A 16,183-nucleotide genomic window follows, 5' to 3' on the forward strand; every position below is an offset into this window, starting at 1 on the left:
GGGCCGAGGCGCTGCCCCGCCGCCCGGGTGGCACCTGCCCCGTGAAGGGTTGGGGGCCCAAAGCGCGGTGGTGCCGGCAATGAAAACGGGACGGTTTTACCTCCGGCGGCCGCAGCGAGAGCTGGCAGTAAGTAAATAACTCGCCGTCGGTAGCAGACGCGCTGGTCCTTGGCTGTTCCCTAGCGTCCGCCCGGCTTGTTGACACAACCAAGCATTAACAGCAGGAGAAAACCACATCAGGGAGCGGGGGAAAAAACAAAATAAATTAACTCAGACATTTTCAAACTGCAGGTTAACGTGTGCGGGTCTTCTTAATTGTGTTCCTTATTCAGTGCAACGTGTTTTTCAGCAGTCTGAAAGGGTTGGTGTGCTGCTAACATCTTTCTCTGCTTTTGTTCCAGAAGTACTGCGGATCAGCCTGTCATGGAGGGAACCAGGCAAACCAGGATTTGCCGGCCACACAAGATAAGTGAATCCTCAAAGGTTTGTACGTTTTGTGTGGCCTACCAAAAAAGCAAGTTACAGAAATAACCAGAAGGGGTGTAAAGGCTCTCCTCTGGATGGACTGTTTTGGAGGAATGTAAATATTCTGAGCTTTGAAAACGAGGTATGAAAACGGTGGTCTACCTGCTCAAATATTTTTGACAGAAGAAGTTGCTACCTGGTGATTTTAAAAAAAACAGCAGCAGCAGCAAACAGGCATCTGCTTATCATGACTCATAACTTAAAAACGAAACCCCCATCGTCGCAGCACGGTATTTTCTCAGCACCAAAAATTCAGTCATTAAATGCGATGTGTTTATTTTGGGAATTTTTCGTACTGATCCACCTCATAAAATCCAAGCTAGTTACAGAAGCAGAGCTGGGATTACTTTTTAGATGTAGCCTTTGTTTTGTACAAGATGGGAGTCTTGATCCCCCAAACAGTAGTTATTCCAGTGAACTTGAGATGTTTTCTTAGGTTCCTGAGGTTAATTTTCTTTGTATAGAATCTCTGTCTGCCCAAAGGCATTGATTTTAGTTGGGAATCCAGGGAAGTCCATCTTAGGTAGCTCTTTATGCAGGTCATCAGGATGATGACCTAAGATTTATAAGGTGTTAATATCGGCTGTAATTATTATGTTCACTTTGTTTCACACCAGTGAAAACTGCTTTTCTGTTCTAGTGCGAGCAGTAGGTTACAGATGCTGCAGAGCAAGTACCTTGTACTACCAACAACAGCTAGAAGAGAAAAACTTTTCAGTGCCTGTATCCGCCTTGTCAAGGTTGAGTGAGACCGGTCTCGTTTTCTTTTGCATCCCTGACAAGTAGTGGTACTGCATTAACAACCTGAAAGAAGTTAGACCTTTGAATCTGAAAGAAGTTAAAATACTGCTCTAATACAACGGATAAAAGATAAACGGGACTATTTTTTAAATGCATCCCTACCAATATAATCTTTCCCTGAGTGCTGATCCTGTCTACCATTTAAATGGTTTAGTCTGAATGTAATAATAATTCATCACATTTAAAAGTAATTAACTTGACAGCATTGTTTTATTTTCTTGCTTAGACAGCAGCTGTCACTATCTGTTAAACTTAGAATTACTAGATAATGCTAAAGCTGTTCTACAGAATATAAATAGCTGGAGAAAGATGTTCATGTTTAGTATAAAATTAGTCTTGGTTTTAAAATATGCAGCTATCAGCTTCTGTTATTTGCTCGCTGAACGAATGAACTTGCTAAGTGGCTGAAATATGTTAATATATTCTGAGTCCATCCAATGCCATGCGTAATGATTTTATGCTTGATTCCTGAAGGAGCAGCAGTTCTACATGGCAACAAGGATTTTAGGAGTGCAAGTTGTCAGGCGTATTTGCGGTCAGGATTATGCTGCTGACTCGACAGCCAGCTAAGTAAATAGGGATGTCTGGCAAATCTTACATTCTGGTGTACTCTGGTTGTGCACGATGGTGGTATTGGAGAATATCAGAGAGAAATGATCAGCCAGTCTCCAGAGACGAGAGGGAGTATGGTTTTGGCTTAATCCAGTAACTGTCCCCCATGAGTCAGATTCAGAAGAGGGTGCTGTAAGATGTTAGTGACTGTCTGTTCAGCCACTATCCTTTATCATAGTTGCCACAAATGTGTGGTTTGTCCTTTGCCATATTTATTCTTCTTCCCACCTCTTCCATCCCCTGGCCTCTGCTTGGGCTCCTGTATGATATCGGCATTTCTCAATCTCAGAAAAATGAAGATAAAAAACTTTACAGTCCTTAAACCCCATATTTTTTTTCTGTTACGGATCTCTGGCAGTTTTATTCCTCAGTGGAAGTTACTTCGTTGTCTATGCCATAGATCCCTTTTTAAGTTCAGAGACACGATGAGGCAATGGGCATAAGGCAAATTAAAGAGTTTTGGCCCAGAAAACTTACAATTATTGAAGCCTCTTCACTTAGATTGGTTTAACTCTGTACACTTGCATGTACAAAGTTACTCCAACAGAAGGCTTTTTGGCAGCTTAGTCTCCATTGTTTAGAAAAGAGCGTAAGCAGAACTAAAGAGAAACCACTGGGATATCACGCTAAGAGCAGCACGTTTGGTTATTAATTTGGGTCTCATCTTTGGCGGACTGCCTGTCGCTATACCACCAACTGCTAAAAGGCAGACGTGGGAGGTCAGGCTCCCCAGGCTGGCTTTAGCTCAGGATGATTGGCTGCCATCACGTCTGGACAGCGGTGAGCTGCCTGCGTTAATCCTGATTATCTCATCGTATACAAGTACAATTACCAAATTACGTGCAGAGGGTGCGTATCCTAGAGTGAGGGTCGCGTGCAGGGGAAAAAACTTGGCTCTAGGACTTGAACCTTTCCCATCCAGGTGGGTAGAGAGGTTGTCTCACCATGATTTAACCAACCCATTAATGGCTTAGCCAGACAGCAATAATCATGTGCTTTCTGTTTGGGAAACCAGGAAAGCCACGGATAGTTAGGGTTTCTAGAAGCAACAGTTGGGTGAAGGAACGGTTGAATGCCTGAGAAGCTTGAAGAGACCTCAGGTCATCTGTGTGGCTGTTTTCAATGTAGATATGGACCGAGACACCTTTTCAGGGTGTCGCTTCTGGGAATGCAGTCTGAGGGCGTAGAACTGGACAAGACCCAGGGTCCTACAGCCAGAACTGTTCAGAGCTAACTTAGGTACGATACAAAGATGTGCTTCCTTTCTACCTCCTTTCATTTCTCTTACATGTTCTTACAGGCTTTGCAACTCTGCCTGTTTTGGATTTGGTAATTAAAGTTAGGTATTTGCATTTAACTTAACCTGGCTTTTATTAAGAGAGATCACAAGGTAACTGACTGTACCATCAAGCATTCCACTCCTCCGGAAGGATGGTCCTAAAAGCTGCATCGCTTGACCTGCTGGGGTGACCGGCCCCTTCAATACGTGTTCTGCAGGACATTCAAGGGGTAACAGAACGTTTCCATTTTGGTTCTTCTTAAGACTGGTAACGCGAGTCTGTGAGAAAGAGGGGAACGCTGCTTGCCTCAAAAGCTCTGTGGCACGTACAGAACTGGTGGGAAGAATGTCTGGACCAGAGGGATCCCAGAAGGGCACTTAACGGACATGTTCCGAGGGCATTTTCCCCTCTCTTTAAAAGAAAAATATCTAGTCGTATTCATTAAAACAAAAACTGCCTCGGTTTCTGGAAGCAAATAGAAGTCTTGTGGGAATAAGTGATCCATATGTGTGGCTTTGCACGTAAATAAACAGCTATTATTTTTGAATGCAGTGTGTGTGCCTGGAATAATATGGAAAGAAAGAGAGGGATTTTACTCTAATGAGCTTAGAAATGCAGAATTCTGCAAAGACTTAAGAGGGGGTAGCTGTCAAGTAAGCACTAACCCAAACAATACATGGGCTGAATGAAAATTTGGCATACTGCTGCATGTGCGTCTCCCACTACAAATATTTAGCGAGTAGCTTAGTTGAGAAGAGCTCTGTAGGGAGTCATTTGGGGGACAAGTAAGAAAGGAAATGTCAGCAAGGTGTCTCGAAGACAATGAGTGGAAGAGTTTCAGAAAATTGTGCCTGTATAAATCATCAGGGAGGAGGTTTGGATGCAGCATTGTGGAGGAGGTAGGAGTAAATTATAAAAAAAAAAAAGGGGGAGTAGTAAGCAGTAAAAGTCTGCATAGGCCTTTCAAAGTGAAGGTGGGGAGCTTGGGCTCGTCCTACGTTGCTTACCAACTGTTTCAAGTCAGAATTTGTTATGAATGTGCAACACAAGTAAGCTTTCTCTCTCTCGTGTATGACTACATCTAATGGGAAAACACTTCGTGCACACTGAAATTTATCTTGGTGAAGATAACGTTTGCCTGACAGTGTTTGTTTATTACAGGTGTACAGGTGGGATGACCACTCTAGTCTAGTTCTTCAGAGCCTGAACGAGCAGAGGCACCGAGGTCTCTTCTGTGACATCGTCCTCGTGGTGGATGAACAGAGAGTCCCTGCCCATCGGAACCTCCTCGCTGTTTGCAGTGACTACTTCAATTCTATGTTCACCATTGGTATGCGAGAAGCCCACCAAAAAGAGGTTGAGCTTTTTGGAGCCTCTTATATTGGTCTCAAGGCCGTGGTGGATTTCCTTTATGGCAGTGAGCTGTCTTTAGATGGAGGCAATATCGACTATGTGCTCGAAACAGCTCACCTGCTGCAGATCTGGAAGGTGGTCGACTTCTGTTGCGAGTATCTGGAGAATGAAGTCAGCGAGGAGAACTATTTGTACCTGCAAGAGCTAGCCTCCATTTACAACCTGAAGCGCCTTGACTCCTACATTGATTCTTTCATCTTGCAGAACTTTGGCACGCTGTCTTTCACCCCGGACTTCCTGCAGAACATTTCCTTGCAGAAGCTGTGCCAATACCTGGACAGCAGCAACGTGCAGCAGGAGTGTGAGCACGACTTGCTGCAGGCTGCCTTGCAGTGGCTTACCCAGTACCCGGAAAGGGAGAACGAGGCTTACCAGGTTCTGGATAACATTCATTTTCCCTTGATACCCAAAAGCGATCTCCTCCATCGAGTCAAGCCTGCTGTCTGCTCTCTTCTTCCCAAAGAAGCAAACTGTGAGGGCTTTATAGAGGAGGCGGTGAACTATCACAATAACGTCACGGCTCAGCCAGTGCTGCAAAACAAACGGACAGCCCTGCGGACCTGCGAGGAAAGGCTCCTCTTTGTGGGTGGGGAGGTTTCCGAACGGTGCCTGGAACTGAGTGATGATACCTGCTTCTTGGACATCAGAAAGGGGCAGTGGGTAGCCGAAACCCCTCTCCCAGCCAGACGAAGTCACCACTGCGTTGCAGTCTTGGGAGGCTTTATCTTCATAGCCGGAGGCAGCTTTTCAAGAGACAATGGAGGGGATGCAGCTTCAAATCTCCTATATAGGTATGATCCCCGCTGTAACCAGTGGATAAAGGTGAGACTTAAGCTGTATTATTTCTCTGTTTAAAGTCCTTAATGTTTAGAGTGTTTTCTCCTTTTTGGTGGAAGGACAGGGCTGATTAGAATAGCCAACGTAGCAACACTTGCAAATGGAAATTCGAGTTACTTAAGTTGAAAAAGCAGCTACTTGAATCCTTTGTGGGAATGCTTAAGCGACACACACAGCGAAAGAGTTTGGGGCAGATTTTCAACTTCGCTTGGGATTTGGGCATCTCATCTGTGAAATTCCTGGTCAGCATCCACCTGCAACTCTTTAGATTACTTTTGGGAATAATGCTGGAATGGACTTACAGAGGTGATTGCTTAGTTCATCTTTCTCAAGCAGTAGCACATATAACTAAATCAAAAATGGGTCTGATGTAAAAAGGAAATGTCTCTGACACTTGTCAAATGTGTCTGTGCTAAATGTCTCTTAGAACGAGCTATTCACTTCCAGTCCTGCTGTAAAACCCTGCGGCCAGTCCAGGTTCCTCTATGAACCAGTCGTCCTGTGTGGTTCAGCTGTGGTTTTGAGTGATTCCAATATATGTTTCTTGCAGAGTTTTGGAAGGAGGCCCATGTAATACAAACATTTCTAGGGTAACCTGTCTCTTAGATGCTTCCTGTGGTCCCCTTTTTTGAAAATGAATGCTATGGAACATGCTACTGCAGAAAAAGAAAAGTATTTGATGAATATAATGGTCAAAACCAATAGTTCTCCTTTCCAAATAAGTGGGAAGAAGCAACTATCCTATCCTCAGACATGAATATACCTTAAGTCAGCTTCCTTACCAGATGTTGGAAGACGTCAGCATGTTATTTTTTTTGACAGGTTGCCTCCATGAGACAACGCCGTGTAGATTTCTACCTGGGAGCTATTACCGACATGCTGGTAGCCGTTGGTGGCAGGAATGAAAATGGGGCACTTTCTTCAGTTGAGACCTACAGTCCTCAGAAGGATTCATGGTCCTATATAGCAGGCTTGCCCAGGTAACGGAGATGTTTGGAAAGTTATCCTGTGTTTGAAGAATGGTAGTAAAGGGAGCTTGTGTGACTTTAGCTGGTGAATGGGTATCCCTGGGAGGGAGGCAAGGGGATATATAACCAACATGGCATCAGCAGGTAACAAACCATATCAGCATTTGGTATTTGAGCAACCATCTCTTCCAGGCAGCGTGCCTCATGTCAATTTATAGAATCATAGAATCATTAAGGTTGGAAGAGACCTCTAAGATCATCAAGTCCAACCATCGACCCAACACCCCCATGCCCACTAAACCATGTCCCTAAGCGCCTCATCTACCCGTCTTTTAAATACCTCCAGGGATGGTGACTCAACCACTTCCCTGGGCAGCCTGTGCCAATGTTTAACCACTCTTTCAGTAAAGACATTTTTCCTCACATCCAATCTAAACCTCCCCTGGCACAACTTGAGGCCGTTTCCTCTCGTCCTTTCGCCAGTTACTTGGGAGAAGAGACCAACACCCACCTCGCTACAACCTCCTTTCAGGTAGTTGTAGAGAGCGATGAGGTCTCCCCTCAGCCTCCTTTTCTCCAGGCTGAACAACCCCAGCTCCCTCAGCCGCTCCTCATAAGACTTGTTCTCCAGACCCCTCACCAGCCTCGTTGCCCTTCTCTGGACACGTTCCAACATCTCAACATCCTTCTTGTAGTGAGGGGCCCAAAACTGAACACAGCATTCGAGGTGCGGCCGCACCAGGGCTGAGTACAGGGGCACAATCACTTCCCTGCTCCTGCTGGCCACACTATTTCTGATACAGGCCAGGATGCCATTGGCCGCCTTGGCCGCCTGGGCAATTTGATTGGTTTTAATTTGTCCTGAGGTATGTCTGAAGGATGGGAGGGAGGGCTCTTGTAATTTTGCTCTACTATTCTTAAAATATTTTTCCTAAGGTCACTTGGAGTTGAATCTTTTCAGAGGCACTGTTTAGATCTTGATCAAAGGCTTTTATAATTTATTGGGCCTTCCTTTGTCACCTTGGTGTGGTGATTTCCTTGTAAGGTGTTTCTCTCTGGTTGGCTGTTGCAGATAAACCACGTTTACCTCTATTGCAAACAGATAACCCCGGCAAACGTGACCTCTCTTTCTCTCAGTCTGAGTTAAGACTTAGCTGCTCTACTTTTGAGAGGCTTTAGTACTGCAGCTCTTCTTGTAACAGCAGCACAGGACATTGCTAGTATTTTGAATCAACGTTTGAGTGGTGACTTCATAAGAATGGTACGATAGCATTTCATTTGCAAACGGCTATTCAGATTTAGTAATATTTCACATTCATGGAAATTGCAGGAGTATTGGCTATGCAGATGGTATTTTCACGATGCCTGAAACCTGCAACTTCAGCAGCAGTGCTTGCTTTCTTAGTGGCATCACGAACAAGATACTTGCAGTTTGAGTTTAGAGTTCAGGGTTTTTTTCCCTTATTCCCTTAGCTGCAGAGCTGCAGAGCCATAGGCAGCCAGTGAAGGCACAGAAGCCTGTTGCCTGATTCTATTTTGGGTAGGTGCTGCAATGCGAGTCTGATCCAGGCTAACAGCTGGGCTCGAGCGCTCTTCAGAAGCAGGATGCTTTTTTCCGTTTTATTTCTGCTCACGTAGGCAGATCTAGCAGTTGAGGCTAAACACCACCATCTTTCCTGGGAAGCTGTGTGTGAGAGTATCGTCAGTGCCTAAGGCCTTCTGTTAGTCGGGGTGACCTGTGAGATCCCAGGAACATCTCACAGAAATTGCAACACAGCTTTTCTTTTCTTCTTTCTTTTTTTTTTAAAAACCATTTTTCAAAGAAATGTAGATGTGACCTGACTGCCTTGTATGTTGTTAAAAAAAAACTCACCTTGGAACCGGTATGGATGGTTTTTTCCCCGCTTATCAGTGGTCCTGGGAAAGCTTGCAGGCTGTAAGCTGTCTGAAGAGGGGCAGTTTTTCTGCATGTTCCTACTGCTACCTTTGGCTTTGGGAATTTTGTAGCTGCAGCATTTAAAAGTGAACTTTGACGTGGGGGGTGTTAATTTTTTATTAGATTGCCTAGCTGATCCGCTTGGACTAGGCAAAAGTCCCCCCTATGGGATAGACCCCGCTTACACTGACTTAGCTGGTTGCTAAACTGCAGGGTTAGGCTGTAGTACAGCAACTATTTTAAGTTATCGCTGCATCCCCCAAAAAATAGTTCTGCATCCTCTCTTCCTGCCTGCTCTGTCCTCGTCCCATGCTAACTGTCCCTTGTGCCAGCTCAGGTGTTTGTGCAGCTGCGTAGTGAACTAGATAGTTTCCCACTTTTCCACGTACCTGCTCTCTTGCACGTTAGTATGTCTCTAGTTAGATCTTAATGGACCCTTAGTACCTCCAGATTTTCTGTCTTTTCAGCCCTCTTTCTCCTTTTGGAGAACTCTTGCATCGGGCAATACGTTGTTTGCAAGAACCGTTTTTCTGCGCAGAAGGAATAAAGTTAAAAGGACTTTATGCAGGTTGCAAAAGGCAAAAATCAGCGCAGAGGTGGACAACAGAGAGAACCCTTCTGAATGCGGGGACAAGCGAGTGCTGCTTGAGCTCAGCGAGATGTGGCTCTGGCAGGTGTGGGTGGCTGCTGGAAGGGATCTGGGCAGGCCTTTCCTGATGTACTTCAGATGGATTTGCTGACAGCAGAGGAAGGATGAGAGAGAATTTTGTGACCGATTCAAGACTAGAAGAAAGCATGCTAGCTACAGTTCCTCCTGTGTACTCCTAACTTCCCTTCAACGTGCTCTTGATCTGATCTCCGTTTTCCTCCCTACCACATGCTTTTGTTCCTCAACCTGTTCTTAGTTACTGGTTTTACCCAAATAACGTCTTCCCCAGCCCTATTCTAGCAGCAAGTCTTTTCTCCTCGTGTAGAGGAAATCAGAAGCTCCAATCCTCTGCTTCCTGATGGCCTGATCAGGCAACATGTCCCAACAAGCTGCCTTGTTCCCTGCATTTTTCTGTCTTCCCTCCGAAGAGAAAATGTGGAGGTTTTTTGTCCTCTTGGGTGCACAGCCACCAGAAGCAGGCTCCCTGCCCGCAGCTCCGGTGCTGCCTCTGACTGCTCTGAGCCAGCAGCTGCCTGGAAGACTATTCCCTGGAGTGGTAGGCACGTGTTGAGGTCATTCTGGGATGTAGGCTTGCGTAGTTCGATTTGAGCTGTGTGGGGCTGGACTCCCAGAGGTTGTATTTGTTAAAGCTTCCACTCTGAACATGCATAAAATGGTTGGGTTTTTTTTTTCTTCCCAAGGGTTACAGCTTGCCATGCGTGTGGAGATTTTCAGGGGAAAGGCAATGGTTGCATCCTTGAATACACATGCCTCCTGTCTGCTGCCAAATCCTGTGTCCACATTGCTGTACGCAGGCACAGTCATGCTCCTCTAAGGAAGAGCTTTGCAAGCTCTTTTTTATCTCTTCTTCCCCCCGCCCCCTTCCCACCCCAACATGGTCGAAACAACACGTTGTTTTCCCTAACCGCTTTCTTGGAAGGAGCTGAGCTGTTTTGGCTGAAATAATGCTGTCTTACCGAGGAGGAAAACACAGCCTCTTGAGGCAGATGCTTAACGTGGAAAACTTCAGCCGAACTATCTAAAGGGTGGACCTGGGCCAAGTCTGCTACAAGTGAATTTTGCCTGACTCTCATTAGGGTCCTTGGTTGTGGAATACCTTTCCCATCCTTCAGAGAGGTCCTATATTTTTTTTTCACCATTTTCCCAGGCTCTTTGGGAGCAGTTGCTGCCATAGTTTCTAGCCCAGAGGGGAGCAGCGGTGGCTGACAAGCTTGGCAGAGCAGAAGTTAGTGCAATGTGTTCTCACCTTGAACAGACCACGAAAAAGTCTGCTGCAGACATCAGTGAAATTAATTGAGTAGCCCTAGGTTAAAGTTTGGCAGAACAACTGAAAGCAGTTGTATGAGGAAATGTGTTGGAACAGGTTAACGAACGATGGTATCTGCTCTGCTCGTTGTGTCATGAATAATCTCGCAGGGTTGCAACAGGTGGACACCGAGATTCGGAGCAACCACAGCTCGCCTGGACTTCGGCTGGAGTAGGGGATTGCCAAAGCTTTATCGAGTTAGGCCAAGTGTTCTTCTGTTTAAGAAAATAAAGGGTAGATTTTCTAGCATTTACTGAATGGTGCTACTGTGTCAGAAACTGTAATTTTTGCAGCATTGTATCTAGGTAAGTCATTCGAAATCGGCAGCTGGCTCTAGCAAATGTTCTGAATCGAAACTTCTTTCTCCTTAATGCCTCTATCTTTTTCTGGCCACTCTTACAGATAGCGCTGCCAAAACGCTTGGTGCTTTCTGTTGGAGGATGTCTGGAACCACTGTATCGAAGTGTCCTGTTCTGTTGCACATTTAGAAATGCCCCTGTTTAAACCACAGGGCTTGCAGAAAGGATTCTTATTGATTGTTTTCAATTTGTGCATCGTATTTCATGCCGTTTTCTATTAATGTGAAGCAGGGTACGTGCAATTCTGGATGAGCTGATCAGAAGTCAGGCAAAGTGAAACACCTCTAGCGTATTTCAACGGGTAATCTCCCTATATTGGAAAATAACAAATTGACGGTCGATTTGATGCTTCAAATATGATTGCCTCTTTCAAATTACTCTTGCAGCTATTGCTGTTCACTAGACATACCCATTGATTGAGGCAAAAAGAAAAGCACCAGTGTTTTTTCTGGAGCTGTCTATGCTAGACTGCTTGCATGTGCTTGAGAGAAAATGTCTATTGCTTGCTTACCTGTAGAGAATTCCACTTTTCAGTTAGGATAGGAAAACATTTAGCCTACTTCTCCAAAGGTCAGTCAAATTTTTCTTAACTTACGGTCTTTTTTTTTTTTTTTTTCCCAAATGCTGAATGTAATGCGATTGCTGTCAGCAGTACAATAACCCTGGGCTTTGTGTTGGATTCAATGTCATCGCACTCTTCTCCTTCTGACTCCTCAGAACTATCTGTTATCTGACACTACCTCCACAGTGGAGTGCACTGCACGTCCTCCAGGTAGCTTGCTGGTTAGATGTGGGTTTAAAAATCTAGTGCAGTCTGAGAAAGGAAATGAATTCAAGTTGTCCATCCCATTTCCCAGACAGGTAGTCTACTTTTTAAGACCCATTCCTGTGTATATCGAGAAGCAAAGACTCTAGCAACCAGACTGGGTGCCACTGGAGACATACGCTCCCAGTTCTTGTCCGTAAGAGACCACAAACAAGGCAGAGCAGCATCTATGTGCACTACACGGGCCATGGCATTTCTGGCAGGTGCGAAAGCTGGAGTGCATGTGCTCAGGATATTTCAGGTCAAACAGAAGCACCGAGCATGAGTTATGTGCTTCCATGGTTAGGCAGATTGTGAGCTGTGGAATTTTTGAGTTGCCTTTTTGGATAAAGTCTCGTAACTATGCCTTAGTCCTCTCTTCTTTTCTTTCTTTCTTTTTCCTGCGTGGCTAAAAAGCAGTACAGTTCTGAAGTCATCTCTGCAAGGTCTCCAGGGATGGTGCTCCAGCCCCTGTAGTTGAAGGGTCTGTCCTGGTCACTCAGCATTCTTAGGCCGAGCGTGTCAAGGATTTTTCTGTTTCTTGTAGCAGGAGCCTGTTAAAATACCCGATTCAGACACTGGTCAGGGATGAGGAGCTTCGGTAGGCATCTAGAATAATAAGGATCTTTTAGCTTTTCTCAGAAGTGTTGTGCTTTCAGGGTAAATGTGGGTTTTCTTTTCTATTCCACCTTTTCCCTTGGCACAAAAGCGCTTGGCGCTTAGGTGTGTGGAAGAAGTTATGATACCGTTTGTGTAGCTGAGAGAAACTATTACCATGCAAAATAAAAACAGCTCAAGGTTCTATCCACAGTGGGTTTCCAGCGTGTTCAGGCATGGTTCAAAAGCATTCCAGGCTAAAGTAATGCTAAAGTAGGTTTGTCTGCCATAGAGGTCGAGTTGTCTTGAGTCCTTGACTACAAAGGATGGTAGTAGAGGCTCGTGAGTGCAGCATGATGAGCAGCCCTATGGGTATTAAATTGCTTGGGCTCTTTGTACGGGTATGGGAGCCAGTTTGCTGTGGCTGGTGCTGCAGCTACATCTTTTGACACCCCCCACACCCGAAAAAAGAAAAAGAGGCATGTGCAGGAAGGGTATGTTCAAAGAAGCCGAGGCTGTCCCTCACCTTAGCATTGCAATTCTAAGAGCTCAAAAGGGTTTGGTCAGGAATATCCTAGTGTGAAGTTAAGAACAGCCTCAAGAATCAGGTTTGTAGCGGCTTTATTATAGCTGATCAAAGGGGTTTTCGCTCTGCCCTGTGGAAGCAGCATGTGTGATGTTGGTTGTACCATCTCGTTTTGTCTTGTTTCAAACGTGGACTCTGATCCATGATTGACTGAGGTCTGTTGCCTCGTCTTGGGGTGACCAAAGAAGTTATCACCTGTATAGCAGAGGGCGGTAGAGCAGATGGATAGCTCCTGAAAAGGAGCCTACGTGTATCGTGACTGCAGATAAACTGGGCCGTGAACGCTAGCGGGTAAGAAATGTGATTCATGATCCTGAAGCTGTGGAAGGGGAAGGCAGCGGTAGTTTTCTTGTTGGCTTTTCTTGGTTAATCGCTGCTGGTAAGTCTGAGAGGTATCATGATTATTTCCTCTTTCTGTCATAGAAACCCTTGCTGAGATGTGGATTTTTTCCTCTCTGGCCCTCTCAGACTGATCCAACCCAAGCACTGGAGCAGGAAAATGGGAGTGAAGGCCATGCCAACTAGAGCAGGATGGGTTACTTCTGTTGTGTGACACACTGTAGAGGATGCCTTAAAAAGTGATTGTCATACCTTAGCTCTCTGTAGCGACCAGGTATGAAAAGGATGCCTTAAAAAGTGATTGTCGTACCTTAGCGCTCTGCAGCGCAGGGTGAAGCAGTATGAATAAGAATAATTACTGGGTAACTAACAGGATTAGGGATTCTTCTGTCTTTAGTTACTGTTTATTTTCTTCTTTAGCACCAGTCCTCGTTGAATGCTTGTGTATCTTGATAAAATCCCTAAGTACTGAGTCGGATCGTTTTTGTTTGCCTGTCCTAGGTTTACCTACGGCCATGCTGGAACAGTCTACAAGGAATTTGTGTACATTTCAGGAGGCCATGATTACCAAATCGGCCCCTATAGAAAAAACCTGCTGTGTTACGATTACCGCACGGATGTTTGGGAGGAGAAGAGGCCGATGATCACTGCCCGAGGGTGGCACAGCATGTGCACCTTACAGGACAATATCTACTCCATCGGTGGCAGCGATGACAACATAGAAACCATGGCTCGTTTTGACATTCTGAGTGTGGAGTCGTACAGCCCTCAATGTAACCAGTGGACCAGAGTTGCTCCTCTGTTGCAAGCAAACAGCGAGTCAGGGGTGGCGGTTTGGGAAGGCAAGATTTATATCCTCGGAGGCTACAGCTGGGAAGAAACAGTCTTCTCCAAAACCGTCCAGGTTTATGATAAGGAGAAAAATAAGTGGTACAAAGGAACTGACTTACCCAAAGCAATTGCTGGTGTGTCTGCATGTGTCTGTGCATTGAAACCCAAAACAGAGGACAAAAAGAAAAAGACGAAAACAAAAAAACATCAAGATCGAGGAAGATGACTACTTCTGGATAACCACCCTTTGACGGTGGACTCCAAAAGGACCTTGTATTTAATCATTTCTATCTAACCTTGATTCTTTCTTTTTCTTTTTAAATGTGGGGGGGAAGGCGTCTTCTGAAGCCTCAGAATATGTACAGTTGAACGTGGTTTTTGGATTAAGCTCATGTTTAAGGTAAAAACAACAAAAGAAACCAAAAAAACCACCCTCCTACTATATAAGGGGTGATATGGCAAAAGAGGTTATGCTGCTCTCCTGAATGTTAAGGCTTAGTCTTTTACTTCTGTGGTTCATGGCATTTCCGCATACATCATATTAAACCGACGTTTTTAAAATAAGGTTGAATCTGTGGCTGAGATGATAATGTCAAGGGGGAGGAGGCAGAGGTGTAGGTGTCTGGTTTGAAGTTACAGAGCAGTTCAGAGGAGTTCAGGAGCAACTGCTAAGAAAAACTGAAGTGGATCTCCCATGTAAATCTTGAGATTTTGTAATGTTAAATTTCATTTACAATACATTCTTGAGTTGTTAGTATCAGATTTCTGGAACACGAGTGTTCAAAGAGAATACTGCTTTTGGTGAATGCAGGTCAGATCAGCTTGAAGAGCAAATAACTCCACTGTACTCTTAAGGTTAAGAAGACCTTACTGTGTGGCTAAAGAACAGATGGGATTGACTTGGGCTTGGACTGATAGCATTGTGAACTTTGAAATCTGGGAAAGGTGAGATGACTTTGCATCCCTTGTTGTGGCACTTTTCATATCTAAACACAATAGCAAGTTTTTCTTGGGCTTTAAAACGTGCCCCAGAATGAGGAAAAAGATCTGTCGAAGAACTTGAAAGATTTGAAGATTTGTGTGGAAACTGTACGGTTTGCCTTGGGCTTCAAAGCAGATGGAACTGATAGAGCTCACTGTGAGTTTGGGGTTTGCTGAATAGGGCAACGGCGGGGAGAAATGGCAGGAGGATCCTTCAGGTGAACTTGAAGCAAGATGTCCCTCCCCAGCCCTACCAGGCTGTAGAGGCTGGGATCCACTTCATTTAACTCAGTGGTCAGGGCTAGTGGCCAGTGTGAGCAGGGGCCCATACTAGACTTGTCTGCTCTCAAAAAGCTTATTGAGGATGGTTAATTGGGGTTTGGTAATCCTGAAGAACAGCGACTTGGTTTTTTACCTGAGCTAATAGCTCATGCTTTCCTCTTTTTTTTCTTTTTCTTTTTTTTTCCTCAAGTTCAAAATATCTTTTCATGAGAGTAGCCTTTTCTGACGGGTTTGGTGGGGACTCAAAGCCACGGCTCATCAGGCATGCAACCGAACACCTTCCCCAGCGAGACAGGTTCAAAAGGAAGAAACCCAAAATATACTCAGGACCGTGTTTGGGATCCAGACAGTGGGACTGAACTGAAAATCGTCTGTTAGATCCTCTGCGTCACACTAGCCTCTGCATACCAAGTAAGGAGATTTCCGACCCAAGTGTTAGTCCACCCTCTACAAACACAGCTGATTCTGCTGCAGATATTAAAATTCCCCGACTGTCTGGCCAGCTTTCAGGCATTCACCCTGGGGCATTTTACAAACGCACCTCTGCTTTGCAAGAGGTCGATCACCAGCAATCTGATACAACCACTTCAGTTACTGTAATAATGCCAGGCCACAGATTAATATTCCTCCTTCCCAAAAGAAGAGATTTTTAGAAAGTTTTTAAAAACAACTTTTATACTTTTTTATAACACATTTTGCTAACTCAGTCTCTTGTTTGCCATACGTTATATTATTTACTATAGAAGCTACTGCTCTGTAATTGTGACCCCGTTGTTGCCGTCGGGAACTCATCATTTGATGGATCTTTTAGTCTTTGTGTAGTTGGTCAGGACGCGATGCAGCTGTTAGAGCAGCGTTTACATTCTCAGCATTGTCAGGCAGTCAGCTATAATTGTGACTATTGTACGGCCTCTTCCCTGGTAGTCCAGCTCGCCAGACATGCTAATAAACACGCTTTATTTTCAGCTATTGGTGATCTGAGTGGATTTCAAGGGCTTTGGTTTAAAGTTCTGCTGGGGAACTGTTGAGTGTTGCTGTTATTTCTTCCTCAGTCC

The 16,183-nt window shown here is 44.9% G+C and overlaps 1 protein-coding gene across 1 annotated transcript; it reads left to right on the top strand.

The window, feature by feature from the left end:
- The first annotated feature begins 57 nt into the window (after positions 1–57).
- KLHL36 (kelch-like family member 36) lies at positions 58–15,263 on the top strand. The gene is made up of 5 exons (XM_009332313.1): positions 58–127; positions 402–483; positions 4,380–5,453; positions 6,291–6,448; positions 13,536–15,263. Exons 2-5 carry the CDS (start codon positions 424–426, stop codon positions 14,089–14,091), a joined length of 1,848 nt encoding a protein of 615 aa, XP_009330588.1. The 5' UTR covers positions 58–127; positions 402–423; the 3' UTR covers positions 14,092–15,263.
- Positions 15,264–16,183: the final 920 nt, after the last annotated feature.

This window comes from Pygoscelis adeliae, unplaced genomic scaffold, assembly GCF_000699105.1.
Source record: "Pygoscelis adeliae isolate BGI_AS28 unplaced genomic scaffold, ASM69910v1 Scaffold18, whole genome shotgun sequence".
Lineage (NCBI taxonomy): Eukaryota > Metazoa > Chordata > Aves > Sphenisciformes > Spheniscidae > Pygoscelis > Pygoscelis adeliae.

What these genes read in the sequence shown, in the direction of transcription:
- KLHL36 (XM_009332313.1), top strand. Translation starts at nt 424, where the DNA reads ATGGAGGGAACCAGGCAAACCAGGATTTGCCGGCCACACAAGATAAGT. An exon ending in AGATAAGTGAATCCTCAAAG is followed by an intron (nt 484 to 4,379) that starts GTTTGTACGTTT and finishes TGTTTATTACAG; the next exon opens with GTGTACAGGTGGGATGACCA. An exon ending in GCTGTAACCAGTGGATAAAG is followed by an intron (nt 5,454 to 6,290) that starts GTGAGACTTAAG and finishes TTTTTTTGACAG; the next exon opens with GTTGCCTCCATGAGACAACG.